General features: G+C 52.8%; 1 protein-coding gene across 2 annotated transcripts in view; it reads left to right on the top strand.

The window, feature by feature from the left end:
- The first annotated feature begins 3,046 nt into the window (after nt 1-3,046).
- VWC2 (von Willebrand factor C domain containing 2) overlaps nt 3,047-21,685 on the top strand; it is a 98,373-nt gene continuing 79,734 nt past the window's right edge. For both annotated transcript variants that reach the window (XR_006609565.1, XM_004739401.3), the window contains exon 1: nt 3,047-4,304. Coding sequence is in view for 1 of the 2 variants with exons in the window: in XM_004739401.3 (XP_004739458.2) it covers nt 3,609-4,304 (696 nt within the window). In the remaining variant the exon portion in view is untranslated. The remainder of the gene's footprint in view (nt 4,305-21,685) is intronic.

Raw genomic sequence — 21,685 nt, 5'->3', positions numbered from 1 at the left:
AAGGGGGGCAGGGGGGGAGGAAGGGTCATTATTGCTAATGCAATAAATTGTAAATTCTTCTGATGCCTGCAAAGCCCCAATATTTCCTTGGATTTCTCAGCTAATCAAGGCTGCCTGGGTATTGTTATTCAGAAGGACAGAAATCCTTCTAAAACTGCTTTTCCCCTTCATTTCATCCCACCACCTCTGAGAGCATCTGACAGAAAGTGGTTTGGATGCTGGGCTGCACAATTAGCTCCTAATTTTATCAGGCTGCTTCCTGTGAGCCCCACTGTCTCCTAATCATGGCTCTCCACTGTGACCAGGAGGCTGGGACAAAGGCTTTCTGATTCAACTGGAACTGTGATTGAGGTGGGATCGATACAGAGACATCACGATTCCCTCAATCAGACCCCCAACCAATTTTTCAGCCAGAAGTACAAGCACGTATCAGTAGGGTTTTATTATTAGTCACATGCTCTTGGGGCTACCCCGATGCCATGACTTGACGGTACTGTGCAAAACAAATGTATTTAACAGGTGGCCAGGCTGCTGCATTCCAGGGGCACATGTGACTTGAGAGGAGGCGACAGAGAGAAGAGAGAGTAGGGATTCGAAGGCAGAAAGTCTCAAATCATTGTGAACACAGAGAGCCTCTAACCAACCTTGTTTTTAAATTTTTTTTTTTTTTTTGGTTTGTTTGTGTGTGTGTGTGGATAAGCTTCTCCCTGCCTCCTGTGGCCTCTTTGTCCTTTCAAGAACGGAAGGTACATCATCTTTGCCGAGGATGAGAGATGGGAGAGGGGCACCTGGCTGGCTCAGTTGGTTGAACATCCCTCTCTCTTAATCTCAGCCCAGGTCTTCATCTCAGGGTCTTGAGTTCAAGCCATGGCTGGGCTCCAGGCTCCACCTGCAGCCCACTTTAAATAATTAAACAAACAAACAAATGAGGTGGGGGAGAACAGGAACTTGTCTTAAAGTCCTCTGGTCCCCAGTCCCCCAGTTCAGAGTCTGAGCTTGCCCCAGCTCAGAGCCTGTTTTGCCCCCGCATTTTCAGTGATTCTCAGATGACATTGCCCCGGGAATGCACATGCTTATAAAAATTCCATTTGGGGAGTTAATGTGAACAGGTGCCTTTTTTTCCTTTAATCCAAGAAAAGTAGCACATCCACTGGCCAAGATCAAAGGGTGAATCCAAGACCCAAGACCGCACAACACAGGGCTCTGCTTAACAGTTTAGCATCCTTACAACATTAATCCGAAATGTTTCTATTTGTGGCAGAAGAGAGAGTGGGCAGGACAAGGATTCAGAAAGTACGCTGTCCGGATTTTCATGAGTTCTTTCCTCCATACCTCTGGGTTTCTGACCACCAGGAGGAAAATAACTCCCAATGGTCTGCTAAGCCGACGCGGCCTTGGAATTCCAAATTGAACACAGTTTGGTTCAGGTTTTTCAACAGCGGCAAAACCAAGCCGTCCACGGGGAGGAAAGCCAGAGGGGGCCAATTAGGAAGGAAGAAATTAAAGAGAAGAATAAAGGAAAGAAGGAGGCGCGGATGAAAGGTGCCCTGGAGAGTGAGCGACAAGGCAGGAGTCGGGCAGGCGGCCGTGCGGGGGACTGACAGGTGGGTCTAGCGATTTGGGCAGGGAGGCGAGCGGCCAAGAGGTCCCCGACTCCCCGCAGAGCTGGCCGCCGCAGCAACGCCTCGCGAGAGAGCGGGGGCCGCAGAGGAGGGAGGGGGGAGCGCGCGGGGCGGGAGGAGGCGGGAGCCTGGCGCGCGGGCTCCCACGCCGGGCCTCAGTGCCACCCGCCCGCCCGCCGCGCTCCGGGCGCCTCCTCTCCCTCCGACGCGCCGCGGCGGCCCGGCATCCGGTTGCCTGGCGCAGAGATCTCCCCGAGCCCGCGGGGTGGAGAAAGCGAGGCCAAGCCGGGCGGCCCCCCGGGCGCGCTTCGCGGCGGAGACGCGGGGACGAGACCCGGGGCGGAGCGGCGGAGGGCGGCGCGGGCACTGACGCCAGTTGGGCAGCGCGCTGAGCCAGCCCGCGGAGACGCCCTAGCCGAGTGCACGCGCCGGGCGGAGCGCGCAGGTGGGGCTGCGCTCGCCGCGGTGTGCCCCGCGCGGGTCCCCCGCCGGCCGGAGGATGGGCGCCGGCGCCCCGGAACCGCGCCCGCTGCTGCTGCCCCCGAGCCCGCCGCGAGCCCGGCGTCCGGCCCGCGCCCTGCGCTCATGTATGTAGGCTGGGCGCCAGCCCCCAGGGCTGAGGGTGCATGTGGGGTGTCCGCACCCAGCGCGCCGGGAAGCGCTGGGAGCACAGTTCCACCTCTCACTGCTCGGGGGGACCTCCCCCGGACCCCGAGTTTGCAAATGCGGGTGGGAATCGAGGTCCATCTGGCCGGGGCAGGAAGTGAGCACAGGACAAGATTGTCCTAGCTCTACGGGGGGGAGGGGATTTTCACCGGGTTAGGGGGTGTGAAGACCCCCTGCAGCGAGCCGGATGGAGGGTAGGAAGTAGTGGGGAGGGCAAGGGGAAGGGAGCTGGGTTGCCCGCACCCTGCAGCGTCTAGGGTTCTCTTGGCCCCTTTGGGCGACAGAAACTTTGGGATCCATGGAGGCTTTCAGAGATGGGGAGAGTGAGAGGGACTCGCCCCCGCCCTGCATCCCCAGCCTCCCCAACCGCCCACGGTGGTGCTGCCTGGGCACTTCTGCTTCACCGCTACGACCCCCTCCAGGGTGAAAGCGATTAGGAGCCCAGCGTCGCAGCCTGCACGGGGGGTTCTCATCAATGCTCCCGGTCGCCGAGTGGCTGGCTGTACACGGGGGTGGGGATGGGGACGAGGGAGGGCTGAGGTGCCGAAGCCTCCGGAACCCCCGACCCCGCCGCCAGGGGTGGTCGGTGACATCCTTCCGTGCTTCTGGGCCTGGGGAGGAAGGCGGGGGAAGAGGCGTCTGCTCCCTGCACGCGAGGCATTTAAAAAGTTGTTGGAGATGAATCACGGGGTCCTGGGAGCTTTGTTAACCCCCTCCCGCCCCTTTTCCCAAACGCCCTAAGGCAAGACAGGGAGGGTTTCCCTCCTGTCTTCCTGCACGGTCTTCCTTGTCCAACTCCACTGCGGAATTCTCCATTTAGCAACGGTTGGGAAAGTGTGGCTGGCACCCAGGGGGGCACATCCCGGGCTCCCGGATTATGTGTCTCTCTCCGAGTTTCGCAGGAGGGCGCGGGCCCGGCTCGCTGCCTTCCCGCAGCTCCGGCTCCGCCACCCGCCCAGGGCCGTCCCCACCGCCTACCGCGGCCACAGGAGGAACGCGGCGGGCCGGTGTTTCTCCCGGAGTTCGCTTCCACGTCCGTCTCCACCATCTGTGAGGTCTCAGAAGCCGGCTGGGCAGCGACGCTGGGCATGCTGCCCCCGCCCGCGTCGTGCGACTCGTTAATCTAGAGTGCTGCCGGGGCCGGGCGGCGCGGGGCCGGGTGGGGGCCGGGCGCGCGCGGGCCGCGGGGCTCAGCTGTGCTGCTGTTCTCTCCGCAGGGACGGCGGCTCCCGGCTGGCGGCGGCGCGCCCCCGGGCTGTGAATGCGACTCGCCCCTCGGCCGCGCTCCCCGCCCGCCCGCCCGCCGGGACGTGGTAGGGGATGCCCAGCTCCACTGCGATGGCAGTTGGCGCGCTGTCCAGTTCCCTCCTGGTCACCTGCTGCCTGATGGTGGCTCTGTGCAGTCCGAGCATCCCGCTGGAGAAGCTGGCTCAGGCGCCGGAGCAGCCGGGCCAGGAGAAGCGCGAGCACGCGTCTCGGGACGGCCCGGGGCGGGTGAGCGAGCTCGGGCGCCCCGCGAGGGACGAGGGCGGCAGCGGCCGGGACTGGAAGAGCAAGGGCGGCCGCGGGCTCTCCGGCCGGGAGGCGTGGAGCAAGCAGAAGCAGGCCTGGGCCGCCCAGGGCGGGGGCGCAAAGGCCGGGGACCTGCAGGGCCGGCCCCGCGGGGACACCCCGCAGGGGGAGCCCCCGGCCGCCGCCGCCCAGGACGCGACCGGCCCGGACCTCGCGCCCACGCCGGAGCCACCCGAGGAGTACGCGTACCCGGACTACCGCGGCAAGGGCTGCGTGGACGAGAGCGGCTTCGTGTATGCCATCGGGGAGAAGTTCGCGCCGGGCCCCTCGGCCTGCCCTTGCCTGTGCACCGAGGAGGGGCCGCTGTGCGCGCAGCCCGAGTGCCCGCGGCTGCACCCGCGCTGCATCCACGTCGACACGAGCCAGTGCTGCCCGCAGTGCAAGGAGAGGAAGAACTACTGCGAGTTCCGGGGCAAGACCTACCAGACTCTGGAGGAGTTCGTGGTAAGAGGCGAGCGCCCGCCGGGCCACTTTGCACCTCCCACCGCGGGGTGAGACCTCTCTGCGCACTATGCGCCCCCACTTTGAAGAAGAGGCGCGTTCGTTCTGGTCCTCAGAGGCGGACAGCGCTGTGCTCGCGTCCCCTCAGCGCGATCTCCCATATCAGTGCGGAGGTAATCTCTAAAGCAATGTGGCCAATGCACGGCCTTGCCTTTGGTCTTTGGGTCTTCGCCTTAGAAGGGTACAGAGAGGATGAGGCCCGCAGCAGGGCAGGGACACCCCAACACTCATTGGCTCTGCTGTTAATGTTCAGCCACTGCTCCTAATTTAAAAGTGTTGCCGCTGAAATGCTCAACCTGTTTTCAAACACAGGGTAATTTGCCGTGCCATTTGGGATACATCCTTCAGCTAATAGCTAATTAAGGAAGACTAGTCATATAAATAAGCCATTTCCCTAGATTACATGTTGGGGTATCATGCAAATGTTCTAAAGAATGAAAAGGCAAAGAAAATGCTTGCTCATTGGATGCCAACGGATAGTGGAGGGCGAGAACCAGAAGCTCGGTTTATGGTTACAAATTGTTTGGTTTGAGGTCAGGACTGGTAAGGAGATTAAGAGCAGCTGGCCATGTCCCAGGGGCCTACTGTGTGGCAGGCTTGATGCTGCATCTTCCACATGCATTAACTTAGTTCAACCTCATACCACGCAGGGAGAGAGATTATTACCTGTGATCTCCAGTTGATGGAGAAGAGGAAACTGAGGCACAGAATCTTTAAATATCGTGGGGAAGACAAGGCAGCTGTTCAGCCGACTCTTGTGCTAGGCCAAGCGGTTCTACTCCATATTGCCCCCCTTTCGCCCTACATCTTATGGGAAACAAAAGGCCAGCCCCAGTGGGTGCAGGTTTGGTTGGATATGCTGGCCACGTGTGTGCTGGGGGAGCGCTAACAGCCCTGACTCTCACAGGTGGCCTGGGCAAGGATGCGAGACTCTCCATCTGGATGGCCCCAAGGGGGCTCAACCTGTGGCCTGCTCAACGTGGCCTTGCCTTGGCACATGGGAGGTTTCCTGGGTGGAAGGGGGCACCCTGGGGCTTGCAGCCTCCAAAGCTATGCAAAAAGGCAGGAGTCCCCCAGAAGCCAGCCTCTGAGATCTGCACATTTGGAAATGCCAGGATGTGAGGGCACCGAATGAATTTCAGGAATAAATACCCAGGGGTATAGAACTAGACAGCCAGGAAGGATGGATCTGGAGATAAGATACAAAGTATGGCAAGCATGCTAGGATTTAGTCAGGAAATGGGTGTCCCTCCTGGCCTTGCCAATAGCCAGCTGCATGACAGATACAAAGCGTTGGTCCCCTCTGGAGTTCTTCTTCCTCATCTGCAAACCACAGACTCCAGACCTGATGCTGAGAGTGTGTCTCCAGGCCCTCCTGGTCAGCACAGTTGTTCACTCCGGGCCTTTGGAGAAAGACAGATTTATTAAGAAAATCCTATGAATAAGGCTTTGGCCATAGGCCCTGAGTGGGGTAGGAATCTTGTTCTCAAAATGTTCTCTGACTTGTGGGAACCAGGGCCCATGCCTCTCCAGATGTTTCCATGTGGAGGCAAAGGTCCTTGTGCAACGCAGAGGCAGCACCTTCCCTGCTGGCCTGGGGCAGGGCTAGAGGAAACGGGCCCAACCCGCTAAAGCTTTTGAGTTTGGGGCTCATAGGAAAATCTAGGAGTTACAAGAACAAATGAAAATTGTTCATTTTTAACTAATAACATGTATGGCTTGCACTCTATGTGGTGTTAAGAGTTCTTTCTTAAAAGTCTCATGAAGTTGGCCGAGGAATTATTGCATTTCTGATCTAAAAAGCCAGAACACATCACAAGGTGCCCATTCATCTACCTGAGATGGCAGATAGAAGGGAGAACCCAAACTTCTGTTTTTGTAACTCACCGCTAAGTGCTCACTGCCAACAAGCTGCCCTTGCGTTCAGGGATGGGGGGGAGTTCTTATCTGATTCCTGTTTGCAAAAATCAGTGGTCAGTCAGTAGACTGTGTTTTAGACTCTGGAGACGGGACATGTTAGAGCCACAATGGGACATTGGGAAGATTATCATCTTGGGAAGAATCAAGATCCCAGTGAACCCATTTTTAGGGTATTAAGTGCATCTTTTCATCTTCAAGTGACACTTTATTTGTAACTTTCATCCCGTCATTACCGGCTGCTGGGAGGGACACGTGCGTGAGTGCATGTCGCCTGGCTGCTGCGAATGTTTGATTCTGTGCTTGCTCCTGTAATAAGCACAGCTTCATCATGAGTTCAGTCCCAGACATTGTACCTATCACGCTCCTTCCTTTCTCTTCCCATTGTAGGCATGACCCCAAGTCACCATGGTTTTGTGCAAGTCATTTTGTGTCCATGTTTTTGTTTCCTTCCATGTCCAAGGAAGGATGCAGCATGTCGTTGGGGGTTGTGAGAAGAATGGCCTAGAATGGAGTAGGGTCGTCCACAGGGAGCCCAGGGCGGGGGAGGGAGGTGCTGTGGGTCTCAGTCCTGTGGAATTGTGGTGCTGAGCACCAGGGCACAACCATTGTTCACCTGCCTGCTGAGGCTATTCTGGCTTCTGAGAGAGAGAGAGAGAGAGAGAGGCCGGGGTCTGTGGTTTGCACAGCACAGTGAACGCATCTGCTGTCTGAAGCGCTTTGCTCTTCTTGGAAGAGGACGTAATTGAAAGGGAGGTTGTGGGTACAGTAAGGTTCTGCTCGAGGTGCTGTTTACTATAGCAAGGAGGGAGGTGACACGGAGGCCAGCTCCGGGCCTCCTTCCCTGGGAGGCACACAGGCGCTTAAACCATCCGCTCTCTGCCCTCTCTCTGGGCACTGGAGGCTGGCTGCTCACCGTGGGCATGGCAGAGCTGTCCCTTGTGTCCTGTGCCTGTCATGCGCATTCGGCCCCAGGGAGGGCTCAGCCTCTCTTCTTTCTTGGACACGTGGCTCCCTGCCCAGTTTGCACTGCCAATTCCGCCTTTCCCTTTCTCTCCGAGCTCCCGACCCCATGACAGCCTCCGTTCCTCACGGCCTGGTTGATCTCAGCCAGATGTCAGCAGAAGACCTCACTCACTGCTTCCACGGAATCCCATGAGGCTGCTGGTAATAATTAGAGCCCTATCCGCATTTTTCTGGGGATATTTGCAACTTAATTTGTATATGCAAATAAAACTGTAGTTACGATAGAATTTTCTCCACTGCCTCTCAAATTATACCAAGCGTTTGTCACCTTAGACCAGCAGGTATCCAACTTTGAATAAGGAAACCTGTCTGTGGGTTGATGTTTTTTATACCTGAATGGTATTTTCATGTGCTGTCTGCTTCCTGGGGTCTATTCATTCGCTGGGGTTTCCATAACAAAGTACCACAGACCAGGCGACTTAAACAATATAGATTTATTGATTTACGGTCCTTCAGGCTGGAAGTCTGAGGTCAAGGCATGGGCAGGGCTGGCTCCTTCTGAGGCCTCTCTTCTCCGTGTGCAGATGGCCACCTTCTCCCCAGGTCCTCACCAGGCCCTTCCTCAGGGTGTCTGGGTCTAATCTCCTCTCCTTAGAAGGACACATGTGCCCTCCTCACATCAGATGGGGGCCCAATTGTATGACCTCATTTTAACTGAATTTTCTCAGTTGAGACCCTGTCTCAAAATACAGTCATGTTGGGAAGTGCCGGGGTTAGCCCTCGAACCTGTGAATTTGAGAGGGAGGACCTGATCCAGGCTGTAACGTAGCTAGCTCTAAGGGGCATCAAAGGCCAGAGTTGACCTCATATGCATGAGCCCAAGGAAATACAAGGAATGGGAGGTGAGGGAGGCTTCATCAGCAACTATGATGGAAGAAAGAATTTACAAAGAAAGCACAGAGTGATTGGTGATAAACTCAGTGCCCATGAAGCAGAGTCAGGCAGCCCACCCAAACCTCTGATTCTGTGTGCTTTCCATTCTGAGCCTGGCATTGGAATGACTGTACTGTGCATGTCCATGGAGCCGTGCATCAGATATAATCTGTGGGTTGTTCTCAGGGGCTCTATGGAGCCTTTCAGATTCGCCCCGATGGGTACCAGGCGGACCAGCAGCAACCCAAATTTGCAATTTACAGAGGGTCTCCCCAGCCCCTGGGGGGACCGTGAAGTTAGAAGTGGGGTCTGCAAGCTTGTTTCTGTGTTTTCTAGAACTCAATCAGTTTCCACGATTCTTTTGGCTGGTGGGACACCCGTGCGGTCTGTCCACAGGGCTCTCGTAGTTAGCAGGAGCTCTGATTGGCAATTGTGTTGGTCTTTGAGGAAAAAGGGAAACTGAATTATTAAAAAGCTCTTGCTCACTCGACCGTCTTCCAAAGCGTGGAGGCCTGTGGAACGGGAGGCAGCTGGGCAGAGATCCACAGGCGAAGGAACTTGGGGCCGCTGGGCCATCCCAGGCTCTCCCTGGGCATCAGTGTCTGACCCGTGATCAACCGTGCGGCAGGATCTCATTTCCACAAGTTTAGTCATGAAAACATTCCATTTAGTAATGAAAACATGAAATTTGGAATCAGAGCTCTCATAAGTAGATCTATCACAGGAAAACGTGGCGGCAGAGAGAAGGACACGGTCATCATAGTTTTCAGTTCCCCGGTATTTATGCTCTTTTGGCGGATGGTCACTTCACAGAAAACAAGACTATTTTTACTTATGTTTGCAAAGAAAATGGTGTCAAGCTGTGTAAGGCTCATGTTCGGAGGTCAGCCCACGACTCCTGCTTAGTTCTGAGTCAGATTTTCTAAATTATGGACATATCAGCTTCTGCCTGTCTGTCCAAAGCCATTTAACCAGTCACAGGTTCTTTTTGTTTTGTTTTGTTTTAAATTTATTTGTTTTCTTTTTAAAAGATTTATTTTTATTTATTTGGGAGAGAGGGAGAGAGAGTGCATGCACACAGGAGCGGGGTGGGGAGTGGGTGGAGGGAGAGGGAGAAGCAGACTTCCTGCGGAGAACAGAGCCCAGTGTGGGACTCAATCCAGGACCCTGAAGTCCTGACCTGAGCCAGAGGCAGGTCAGACACTTACCTGACTTAGCCACCCAGGGGCCCCTAAATAGTAACAGTTTTTTAAAAGGAGGAAGTCTGTGTGCTGTCTCAGGAACTTTCAGATGGGGGCGGGTGTTGACCTTTTAAGATCTGGCAGTTTAGTCACCTGATCAAAGTCGTGGAGCCTAGTCAATGCTGGAACCAGGCTCTGAATCCTAGATTGTGGCCCGGTGAAGGCTGTGTGCTTCCAACCATACTGTCTTATGTCGGCGACCAAATGGGGATGTGGTGAATTCTAGGTAGGGGAGGAAGGGACCGCTCCTACAGGTTTAGAACCTGCCCCACACTTGTGTCCAATAAATGCTCGGTCAGCTTGGCCAAGTGTTTATCTATGTGGATTCCTGCTACATTCGACTCAGGCCATCTAGGACAAAATAAAGGCCTGAAATCCTGTCCTTCAAAGTATGACATCTTGAGTTGCAGTGAGAACAGAAGCGCTGAGTTCCAGGAGCTCCCTCAGGGCAAGGGGGCAGTGGACAGCACCATCAATCTCCAGATGCGGGCAAAACCCCGGACTTTATCAGGCCGACAGCAGGCAGACTGGTGGCCTAAAGCCAACTCCAGCCCAACGAGGTGTCCTGTTGGGCCCACCACACATAAGACATTTCTTTGCCCGTATAGATATTTAACAAATGGGACATTCTTCTACATACCCAGATTGCCAATTTGCTGTCAAAATGGAATGATTCCTAAATGGTGGCCATCTGCCAGAGATGTGCTGGGCTGCTCCTTTCGAAGGGCATTGGCTCCTCAGCTCCCCATGTCTCCACTTGGCACGATTTACCCTTGGCTTTACAGCCACATAGCTTTGGAACGCCTCTGTGGCCACAGGGGGAGAAATGTCCCCTTAGGAGCCCAGATCCCATGCTGTCATATCCTACCCCTTCAGATGGAGCAGAAAGTCAGCACCTTCTAGAACTTTGAGGACTAAGTACTTACCATCTAAAGACGTCCGTGTGGGCCATTTTCCTGTGGCATCTTGAGTCCCTGAGCAATTCTCAGACCTCTTTTTTTTCCCCCCAATGGTACAGAATGGAGAGTATCCTGATTATCTCTCCATTTATGAAAAGTTAATGAAGTGTATGTGAAAGCAGTTTGAACCTACGAATCTCTGAACGAATTAAAAAAACAAAACAAAACAAAAACCAAGAAAGTCTGCAGCTAGGTTAGTGTGGTGTCTAGGTATGTCCTGTTGAGTTTGCATCTTGGGGGAGATGACTGCCCCCTAGCAGGGTGTTTGGGCCCTGGCAAGACTTCCTGCAAAGGCTCTCCATCAGGGAGGGGCTCTCTGGGGCTTGCCCATATGTATTTCCTCGGCAGGTGGGGTCTCAGAACCTGATAAATCCCAACAAAAATCTGTTCTTGCTTTTTTTAATTCAAAAACATTGTTTGGGACAAATATTTGCCAAGCACTGGACAAGATGCTGGAGACATAATGTCAAGCTTTGGAGTGCTTCCAGTAAACAGGCAGTGACCCGAGAGCGTGTGATGGGCTGTGAGGAGCATCATGGGGCTCTGCGGGGTACACAGGTGGAAACGGCCCATCCAGACTCTGTGGCTGATGGGTGGTTTTTAAATGACTGAGCGATCCTGGGGCAGGTTTCTGGGGAAGAGTTAAGAGTCTGTCTCAAATAGAGCTTGGGTAGAGGCTACAGTTTTCTACCCCAGCCTACATACCCTAAAGCCATCCTTCGTGGTATGTTTCTGACCACATAGCTGGAAATCCAATTTTTTTTTTTTTCTGTTTCTGTTCCAAGCCTGAGATTCTGCCAGCTGGATTTCACTTCTCATTCTATTTCTGTCGGGCACTGGGGTGCGGCCAGGACATGGAGTGCCTTTCGAATCTGCAGAAAAGGATGATGTCAGACATCTGCCCATGGCCCCGCGAGTTCTCTTGGAAGCCCTAGGCCCGTAGAAAAGTATAGGGATGGAAAATTAAGATGTCACGTGGGTCTGAGCATTTCCAGAAATGATTTTGCCTTAAACACGATGAGACCACCCCTTGCTTGCCTGGGAATATGGAAGAATGATAGCCTGAACACCTACCGCTTACCAAACTCATGAAGTCTCAGATAGCATATACAACCCATTTTCTTAAGAGCACAGCTGAAACAGATAAAAAAAAGAAAGAAAAAGAAAAAGAAAAAGAAGAAAGAAAAGAAAAGTAAGAGAAATTAATCCCCAGAGGTAGAATCCAGGCAGGAAAGTCAGCCTTATAATGGTGGCCATCAGCAAGCAACCCCTGATACCTGGGACCCAGGCCTTCAATACTCGTGGCCAGACTGGGGCACATGGCAAGCCCAGGGCCCCAAGCGGAGAGCATCGGATCAGGATGTGACTCATAAGGGTGTGCTCCCCCGAAGAGCATGTCCTACAAGGGGGCAGTGCAGACTGCCTGCCCCAGATGGGCCTCAGGGCTGAGTTGAACAGACAGGTTTGCTCTGAATATTTGTTGTCTCTAGTGCCCATACTTTCTTACGAGCATGAAGCCCATATTCATGCTTCCCTGAGTGGTCCAATAAAAAGTCCAGGTGGGATATTTTTGTTTAAAGGAGCCACAATTACCTGGCAAAACCAAATGCTCCCAGAAGGAATGCACACTCCATGCAAGCTACAAAGAATCCCCACAAATAGTGTTGCCAGGAATGTGACCGCACAATGAAAATTACACACAAAAAGGGGCATCATCCCCAAGGGTCCACCAAGACCAAGGTAGTCCAGTAAGACTCAGATGTTGGGACATAAATGAGACTACTTAATACACAAATATATATATATATTTTGAAGTAAACTGTATGAGTAAACCAAATGAGCATATTCCAAGTACTAGTCAGTTTTGAAAAGGAGTTAGAACTTGTATAAAGGAATGATAGAATAGTTTGAACCAATATTCCTGAGGGTTCAATAGCTCGTCAGATAGTTTATGGGACAATTCAGCAAGCCAACAGATAGATTTGAAGAAGTCTCCCAGAGTGAAACACAGATGTGCAGATGGATCATAGGAAGGAGATGTTTTCATATGTGGAGGACAGGGAGAGAAGATTTAATATGGGTCAGATCAGAATTCTGGAAGGGGGTAGTAGGGACTATGGGAAGGGTTATAAGGGGTTAGCATGCCAGACCTTCTATTGGAAAGACTGCCGTTCTCCAATTCAGGAATCCCCATGAATCTAAAGAAAGATGAACAAAATGACACCCCTAGCCATATCATAGTGAGATGAGAGAACACCCAATGCAAGATATTTTCCGAGCAAACAGAGAGAAAAGACTTGACCTGCAAAAAAGCAGTAACTTAGCGGACGTCTGACTTCTTGTCAACAGTGGAAAATCCCAAACAGTAGGAGAACATCTTTAAAGAGCAAAGAGAAAAGAAGAGTTAATCCAATTTATGTATCCAGCAAAACTATCCTTTAGGAAGGCACCTGAATGAATATATTTTTATTTTTTTAAATTGTATTTATTTACTAATTTATTTAAAGAGTGAGTTGGGGAGGGGTAGAGGGAGAGGGAGAATCTCAAACGGACTCAGCACTGAACACAGAGCCTGACTCAGGCTCTATCTCACAACCCTGAGCCCAAAGCAGGACTTGGATGCTTAACTGACTGAGCATTTTGATCAAAGATATTTTAAAATAGAGCATGCCATCAAACAAATCATTGCTGAAAGAAATTCAAAATGCAATCGAAAGGATGAAATCCAGGGAGGAGGAACGTGACCCTGGAAGCTAATCCACAGAGCTAAGAGGGAACAGAAGAAAACTTTTTGCTCACTGAAGTGTAGACCCCTGGTTTTCCATTGGGGGTCATGTTGAGGGGACGTTTGCAATGTATGGGGACATTTTTGGTTGTCATAACTGGGGTGGGGTGGGAAGGTGGTCTCCAGGCTGAGTTTTGAGTTGGGAACTTGATCCTTGAACAACTACGAAATGCCATTAGATAAGACGTAAATGTTCTTAGAAAAAAGTTACTGTGCGTGGCCCAGCTAGCTCAGTCTAGGCTAAGTCATGCCACAGATGAGCAGTTCCAAGGGCCCTTCCTGCTTTCCAGGGCTGTTGGTCACAGATGCTGCCAAGTTCTTTTGGCCGTCCACTAGGTAACTCAGAAATAAATAGTATTGTCTTTACCAAAATCTACCACATGGACTGGTCCATATAGACTGGACCTTCTGTATGGTCCCTTTGCTATCCCCATAGGCTGACAGGCTACACTAATGTATTTACCTCGTTCAACTTTAAGAACAGTTTCTGACTTAAATTTGACTTTCAAATATCATGTGACTTTGAAAAAGTTATCTCAATATCTCCGTAGAGGCTTAAAGCAGATAAGACACAAACTTAGTTTCAAACAAGCCATGACTCATTTATTAATTCCCATTTAGGAATTAGAAGCAATAACTGTGCTCCTTGGTCACACTCTTGAATAGTTGACAGTCCTGGGGACACAGGGCTGTCGGCCAGTGGACAAGCTGTCACAGTGGCATCTCTGTCCCCACAGCCACAGCTGCAGGGAGTTCTCAGGTGGCCCGGATGCAGCGATCCCTTGTCTCACAGGAAAAGCCTCCCCTGTGCACCTGTTCCTCAACCCACTGCTGACTTCACCGTGTCACACACGCAGACATATCAGGGGTGCGTGGGTTGGAAGAGAAAGAAACCACACAAGGCCACTGCCTTTCCTTGGGCCTGTGCAGAGCAGGGAGGCAGGTAGCCTGAGGGATGAGCTGTGCTGTGACGTCAGCCTCTCGGCTTAGGTCACTTCCCACTGATGGCAGAGATCCCCTTTTGTCCCCGTGGCTCCCAGGACGCCAACGAAGAAAACTTCTTGCTCTTAGTGACAGCACAGGGCAGCTGCCACAACTTCATGGTTAGCCCTCAGGTGCCACAATGCCCATGCCTGAGCCCAAAGAGGATGTTTCTTGTAAGAGAGCTCTGCAGCATCTTCTCCACCCAAGGGAAAAACCCACAGGAAGGAACTTCATTCACTGGAGAAGCAGCTGGCAGTGTCCTGTTGTGATTCTAGGATCCTCTGGAAGAGGCTCAGATTCAAGAGGAATGCAGGGCCACTGGTGTGAGCTGACAGTGCCCCCACCTGGGCTTGGGCTCCAGCACCCCCTGGGTAACTGGCTGCTGACACACGCCGAATGAAGCTTCAGGGCCACCAGACTCTGACCTCAGATGCTGTCCAGACGGGTGCCTGCGTGGCCACCTGATAGTTGGGGAGGGTGAGCCCTGTTCCTGAAACCTGGCCAGCTTTGGGCAGAGGAAATGGACACCCTCCTTTGGTCGTCTTCATTCCTCCCCACTGAAGATGAGCGTTATACTGTCATCTCAAATGAGGAAGGCCAGAAGGAGCAGCACAGTTTAGTTTTCTTCCGGGGTAAGAGTGTGTGTGTGCTTGTGAGGGTCTGTTAGATTGAGGTATGCCTCTTGATTTCAGTGCATTGTTTTTTCTATTTTTTTCTAATTTGTCACAGTCCCCACCATTCCCTATTACACCTCATTCACCACCTTATTTCCTTACCTGACAGGCCCCTGAAAAATGTTGAATTTGTGATCCTTGGGAGAACCAATCACATGTTATGCCCTCATACCCACCTTTTAAAAGCCTCCTCTTTGGAAGACATTTAATTCCAGTCCTTTTTATATTAAGAGAGGACAAAGCTTTCTGCTCAGGGATTACTTTTCACCCTTTACTCTGATTCTAAAACAGAAGGCTTTCAATCTTCCCATTTTTAAAACAGAGAAGTTTGGCTTTTACAACATTTTTCACAGGGTCAGTATCGACCTGGTCTGCCCCCAGGCAGGTGGGAGAGCCCCGTAGGGAACGTGTCCCTTCTCTTAAGGGCTCAGTTTAGGAATCTGTGAATGAGTAGAGCTTCTTTTAAAAACCTTAACATCACCTGCTGCTGGGGTGAGTGGATAGGGGCCCCAGGTGGTTCTCGAGGCCTGCGGTCATGGCGCCTGGTCTCTCCTTGCTCTGCTCTATTTGCAGCGGCTGGGGGCTGAGGCACCATGAGTGCGCGTCTCCCTCCACCACAGAAATGGATAGACACATCTCTCCATTATGGAGGCTGGGAGTGGGATCTGATTCTGTTGAGGCTCAAAGATGGCCATATCCACCTGTGCTCTCCCACAGTGGAGAGAAAGCCCAGAGTGATCACCAGGCTCTTCCTTTCCTTCAAAGGGCACTAATCCTACTTAGGCTCCTAGCCCCTCCGACTCAGCTCCTGACATCCCCACCTCCTAATACCATCTCACTGGGGGGGGAACACAGACGTGCAGTCTGTAACAGAAGGCCAGATTCTCTGTTCTGCTTTGGATCTGACCATGTAGTCAGGGCATTCCAGAATGTTCCCCAGGTCTGGATCTTTAGCCCAGAAGGAATAACCTTCTTCAGTTTTGTCAGCTGTTCAACTGCTTGCCGCAGAGCGAAAAACGCCGTGTAGACGCTGCCGGCATCCTTCCCCGCTCTCTGAGGTGAGATCCCACATGCTCTGTATTAATCTGAGGGAGTTCGTCACAAGAGGATTTGAAAGGCGTCCTTAGACAGCCAGTCTTGCCACAAGCTAAGCCGTAAAGAAGGAAAAGTCATTCTTTGATGTGGCGTTGGGTTGTCAGACTGTTGCACTGTTGATCTGTTGAGCGGTAGGAGGGGCGGCTTTCTTCCCAACACTGGAGACCTGACAGCTTCTGGGGACAGTTCTTAATTAAGTCCCTTTGTGTGCAAATCCGCTCTCTGACAGAGAGTGAAAGACAAAGAGAACAAAAACACAATCTTTCCCGCAGGGCGCAGGAAGCAGAAGCTTTCTGTTGCTATAGGGCCAGTGGCTAGTTTGGGGGGCTGGAAGGGGGCTGAGGACAAAAACCCATTAATTGGGGGTGCAGAAAAGAGGGCAGAAAGGCACGCAGGGGTCCGGAGGCATCCTTGCTGCTCTGACTGGTGGAGGGAGCCTGGAGAACAAGGGCCAGCAGGTGCCTCAGTGTCCCTGCTGGACCCTACTGCTGTCCTGTGTGGAGACAGAGCTTTGCAGTGCCTTGGCTGATTTAATAAGAAGATTTCAGGTAAGGAACCAGAGGTAACCTCAGAGGAGGATTTCGTTCCAGGTGACAGCACACAGTCCCTTGTCCCAGGATTGTGCAGGGAGTCAGGAGAGGGAGGAGGATGAATTCAATGAGCTCACGACAATCGCACGAGTGGCCTGGTGGTCCACGACTGGACCCTGCGTTCAGGCTGCTGCTGAGACTTGGGGGTAGTCTTTGGCAATGCACCAGACTTGTGGGTGTGTTTCATTTGGGGACGGGAGAAGCGGGGAGGAACCACAGTTGAAAGGCAGCAGTCCCGAGTTTTTCTCCAGCTGCCAAGTAACACAGCTCCGGGCCATCGGAAGCTGGTAAGACCTGGTGGTTTACACAGAAGCAGACTCTGATTTACCTCCGATGCAACTTGCTAACTAGTAAGTGTGACGCCAGGCCCTTCGGAAACAGGCTCAGCTGCTGGAAAGGACGCTTCCGCCATCTGGTGATCAAAATGTGACAGTGACTTTTGGGGAAGCTGCTTGTCATCCCCAGCAAAGACCGCGGTTAGTCACCTGCCTTTTTGCTTGGTGTCTCTGGCAACTTGTGGCTTAATTCACCGTCATCAGATTAATTCCATAACAGGGTCTGGATGTGTAAACAAAACGCAGGTTTTGTTTAGCTTTTGGAGAAGTCCTTCCGTGCTGTGGCTCCCCACATCTGCTGGTGGTGGAAAGCATGCTCCTTTGAGGGTCTTAGGAATCTCATCATTGGGGGTAATTACTCAGCATTTCCCAATCTCCCCCCTTGGAAGATGTCTCTCACCTTCTTTTCGTCTCCACTAAATGGTTCTGGGAGCTCATGTAGCCCCACGACAGGGGGAAGGGGTGTTGTGCTGCCTCCTGGGTCTGTGGCTGTGGGCTTCCTTTCTGCTCCCTGCCGCTGCCCCAGCCCCGAGCTCTCAGGATCCCTGCTAGGTTGTCTGGCTGTAAAGCTCCTCCCTGTCCTTATGGCCGTTCCGCTTCTCTACCTGTCCCGTCCTCCTCACCTTCCTTAACCGTCTTCTCTCTTTTTCCAACTAGAAACCACAGCTTCGCCTCAGAATTTCTTACGATGCACCTGCAGTTCTCAGCGTCTGTGACTTTCTTCCCTTCTGTTAGTTTCTTTTTTACTTATTTATGCCTCAGCTCCCAAGCCAGATGGAGCACTGAGGCGAGCTGTAGATTTTTTCATATCTGTCCTCGACATGCAGGATTCCACAGGGCAGGGGGCCGGTGGGGTTGCACAGAGGTTGGAGCAGGCGATGGGACCCAGGGAGGCCAGTCCTGGTGTCGCTGTCCCAGGACCTGTGTGTCCATCATCCAGTCTGCAGGATGCACGAGTCCAGACCTTGTATCTTCCATATTCAGATTTGAAAAGAAGTTTGTGCATCGCCTGAGTAACAGAATCTGAACCCCCAGCTGCTCAGTACAAATTTGAGCTCTTTAAAGGCAAACCTGGCAAAGAGGACAGTTAGAAAATCTGTAGCAGGAAGCACATGTGACATCTGTCCACTGGGCTCGGGACTCGACTCCTGCAGAATCTGGAGGCTCTGCTGTGTGATCGCAGGCATGCAGCGAGGTCCTCAGATCCCATACATGCTTTTGACATTCTCAGGTCCCTTCTGCGAAGTTGCTGCCTCAGTGTTCACATTGCGCTGGCGACTGAACCTTCTCTTCCATGTGTCCTCCAAATCCCCATCCCTCTTAGTGGAAAGATTTGTCCTCCTTCCCTCGTCCCCAGATGTGGGTGTCTGATCCTGGCGCAGCTTGTGGGGTGCTGAGCCAATTCCTACTGCAGCAAAGCTGTAAATTTTATTTTTTATTTTTTATTTTTTTCATCATGTGCCATGCAAGTTCATTTCAGCTCTTCCCAGTTGTCTCTTTCTTGACTCCGTCAATATCTAATGAGCCTGGATATTTGCACGGGGACAGTCACTGTAACAATCCCATACGTGACGGACACATGGCCCTAGTATTGAGGGGTCCTGAAAGGAGCTGCTGGCCCACTTGCAGCCTGGGATCCGGGCTCTCGGTGCCAAGGACTTGATGCTCTAAGCCCGGTGCACCCGGGAAAATTCAAGAGATTTGGAAGGAAGGGAAGCACGGGGAAAGAGGAAGGGAGAAGGAAGCCCAGAATTCAGCGTCCTTTGTTTTCATGTGAATCTTACTTCGTGTCATTGCAGTGTCCCAACAGTTTGGGGATTACTAGTGGGACACCTCTGCTGATGGGTGAAACAGAAATAGGGAGAAGATTTTATCCAACGGTGAAGGTTTTCACTGTGAAGGTTCTACACTACTAGCTCCTCTTCTCTTTCTTCTCTGTGTGGAAATTAAACCCATCTATGAAAACCCTACAATTGTTCGGGAATGTTCTGCCTTCCACTTGTCTGTCCCTATGGAAGCATCTGCACCCAGCCTGGAATTGTCTCCTGGCCACGAGGAGCACATGCATTTCGTGGCACAGGGCTTTCATGGCATTTCCTCCAGCAATCCCAGCAGAAAGTTCCAGATCCCAGTACAGCAGAGGTTGCCATGCAGGCAACGTGGGATTCAGGGGATGCACGGCATTGTCTGCCCCCTCCCCCTGCCAGGGGCCCTTTGTGGCAGCATAGAACAGGAGGGCGAGTTTAAGTGGATTTGAGGAGAGCAGATGCGTCTTCTGGTGCGTGATGTGAACCTGATCTGTAGGAAGGATGGAGCGAGCTTGTGCCTTCCAGAGTGGAAAGAGATTTGGGCCACGGACAAGACCAGGATTCCCTATTCAACACGCTTTCTGCAATATTTCAGAGCCTGGTACTTCTCGTGGTGATAATGATTATAATCACAGTTGTGAAATCATACAAGGCAGCGTTTCCTACCATCGGTGCCTCACTGCACCTGAGTTCATTAACGTAAAATATAGGTGATAAATGGGAAGCCGCTTATGTAATCCTCACTGAGACGTGTCCCACTCAACCTCTGTCCCCCTCCCGTAGAGATCTTCAATCTGGACGTATGGGGCACTGGATTTCAGCAATATCCATTTAAGCAGGCGTCATTTCACATTTGAGAATCGTCCCAGTAAATGACGGTTCCTGTTCCTACTTCTTTGTTAGGAAATAGACGCAATCTTTACTTTATGGTCCTTATAGCCAACACACATGTGATGGAGATATGCGAATAATTATCGAGCATTATGAGGGTCTAATTACGAGCTGCCCTCAAGGTAATAGCACTGGAGCTTCCGTGATGCCTTGTGTTTACGGTGGCTTCACCGAGCGCGTGCTCGAAGGGTTGGTCCTTCACTGCACTGCCTCAGGTTGGAGGGGAACCTTCTCGGATGCACATTGAAGATGACCACAGTAAGGCAGGCCAGCGGCCTCCGCCTGGACCCTGGATCTGAGGCTGGGCCTGGGGTGCTTGGCCTGCTGGCAGTCCTGCTCACCAGCCCAGCTCCCGCCCGTGCTCTTACCTTCCAGAAACATGGCGGAAGCGGTATCTGTCAGTCTGGTTTCAGGACAGGGGTGACTGCACGAATCCACAGACCTTGTCTCGCTTCCGGTTCCTATTCTCTTTCCCCAACACAAGTCCTGTCTCCTCCCGGCACGCGGTGGAGTGGGGGGGTTCCTTGAGAATGGGGACTTTTCCTAACATGCTGAGCTGTTCTTCTAGGCTGTGTGTTTAAATTCTGTCTATGCAGAACCGGGGTTTGTACCCAGAGGATTGCAGAGAAGGGTGTTCCTGTCAGAAGGCGTGCCATCCAGGATGTAGGCTGTGACCTGCTAAGGAGAGGGGCTGCTGTTTCAGAACAAGGTGACCCCTGCTGAAATGTCTTTGGGGGACTGAACAGCGTGGGAAGCAGAGAAAGGATGGCCTCGTCTGACTGCCGGAATGCAGCTGGCAAGTTCACCTTGCTGGTCACAGGCGCAGTGATGCACGGGCATGGTCAAGTTTAGCTTCCATGGCAGGATGGAGAAGATGGGGATGGCGGGAAGCCATCTGGTGCTCGTGCTGGTGCGTGAGGACTCTGCAGCTTTGGGGCAGCTCCGACCTGGTGGCTACAGTCAGAATTTCCTCATGGGCCATCCAAACCTCCACCAGAGTCCGGCTGCTGGAGTCAGCTGCCTGCCCCTGCTGCCGCGGGTGGGGGGGCGGGGGGGCAGGGACTCCATCCATACGTGGCTTAATGAAATGAGCCAGAAAGAGGGTTATGGGCACCCGGAATGCCAGATGCACCCCATGACTGCTGACCCAACCTCTGCGTTGAGGCCACAGCCCATGCTGGATCCTGGGCTGCGGCTTCCTGTCTTCTGGGAAGCCCTCGCATCCCCATCTCAGTCACGGGAGGGCCCCGGCAATTGCCTTGTAGAGGAGTCAGCTCTACGAGGTCTGTCTGCGACAGACCCAGGGACAGCGCTTGCATGGGAGTCGGGGGTGCAGGGGTGGGGTGGGACTGGCAGCAGGGAGAACAGCTGTCCCGAGTGCAGCGGGGTGCTGTCACACCTCCCTTTGAGATGCTGTCACACCTCTCCTTTGTGACGTGGTGACGCTGAGCTCACGTGGCTGTGACTTCCTGGTCCAGCCACTGAGTTCACCTAGGCATTTGGAGTGGTGGCAGTGGAGTGGTTTGCACTTTAGTGAACTTTCCTGCTCCGTATGAGGCACTGATGGGAAATAAGGTGATGGACTTAGTGAGGGGAGGAGCCTGTTATAACTGTGCTTCTGAGCGGAGAGCCGGGTGAAGCCTGACCCTTGGTGATCAGAACTAGACATGCACAAACTAGACATGCACAGAACACAGCTGGAGTTCTCTGGGGTTGGATTGCACTCTTCCCCCGTGCCCTGGGACCTTGCTGCCAATGGGAGACTGCCATCCTGGGCAGGCAGTTCCGGGAACCGTGGTCAGATGGGGAGCTCTGACTCAGGGCAGGCAGGAAACCTATGAACAGGGTGTGGGGGCCTTTGCCCAGATGGGACTGCAGTGGCCACGGTGTTCTCTGAGCGGTGGGGCAGGGCTTGGCCACTTTGCTCTGTGTGGGACTCAGCAGAGCTAGAGCTCTTTGACGAGGGACAGGAGCCTGGTGTGGGGTGTGGTGAGGATAGGCAGAGCAGGTGACAGGAGGTGAGGCCTGAGTGTGACACTCTTGCTTGTGGTGGTCCCGCTTCTGAGCCTCAACTTATATATACATTTTTAGATTGTTTGATTGATTGATTGGAGAGTGAGAGAATGGGCAAGCAGGGGTAGAGGGA

The sequence above is a fragment of the Mustela putorius genome, unplaced genomic scaffold (genome assembly GCF_011764305.1).
Source record: "Mustela putorius furo isolate JIRA1106 unplaced genomic scaffold, ASM1176430v1.1 tig00003845_pilon_pilon_pilon, whole genome shotgun sequence".
Lineage (NCBI taxonomy): Eukaryota > Metazoa > Chordata > Mammalia > Carnivora > Mustelidae > Mustela > Mustela putorius.
Note: the sequence above shows the minus strand (reverse complement) of the source record. Positions and strands in the feature narration are given on the sequence as shown.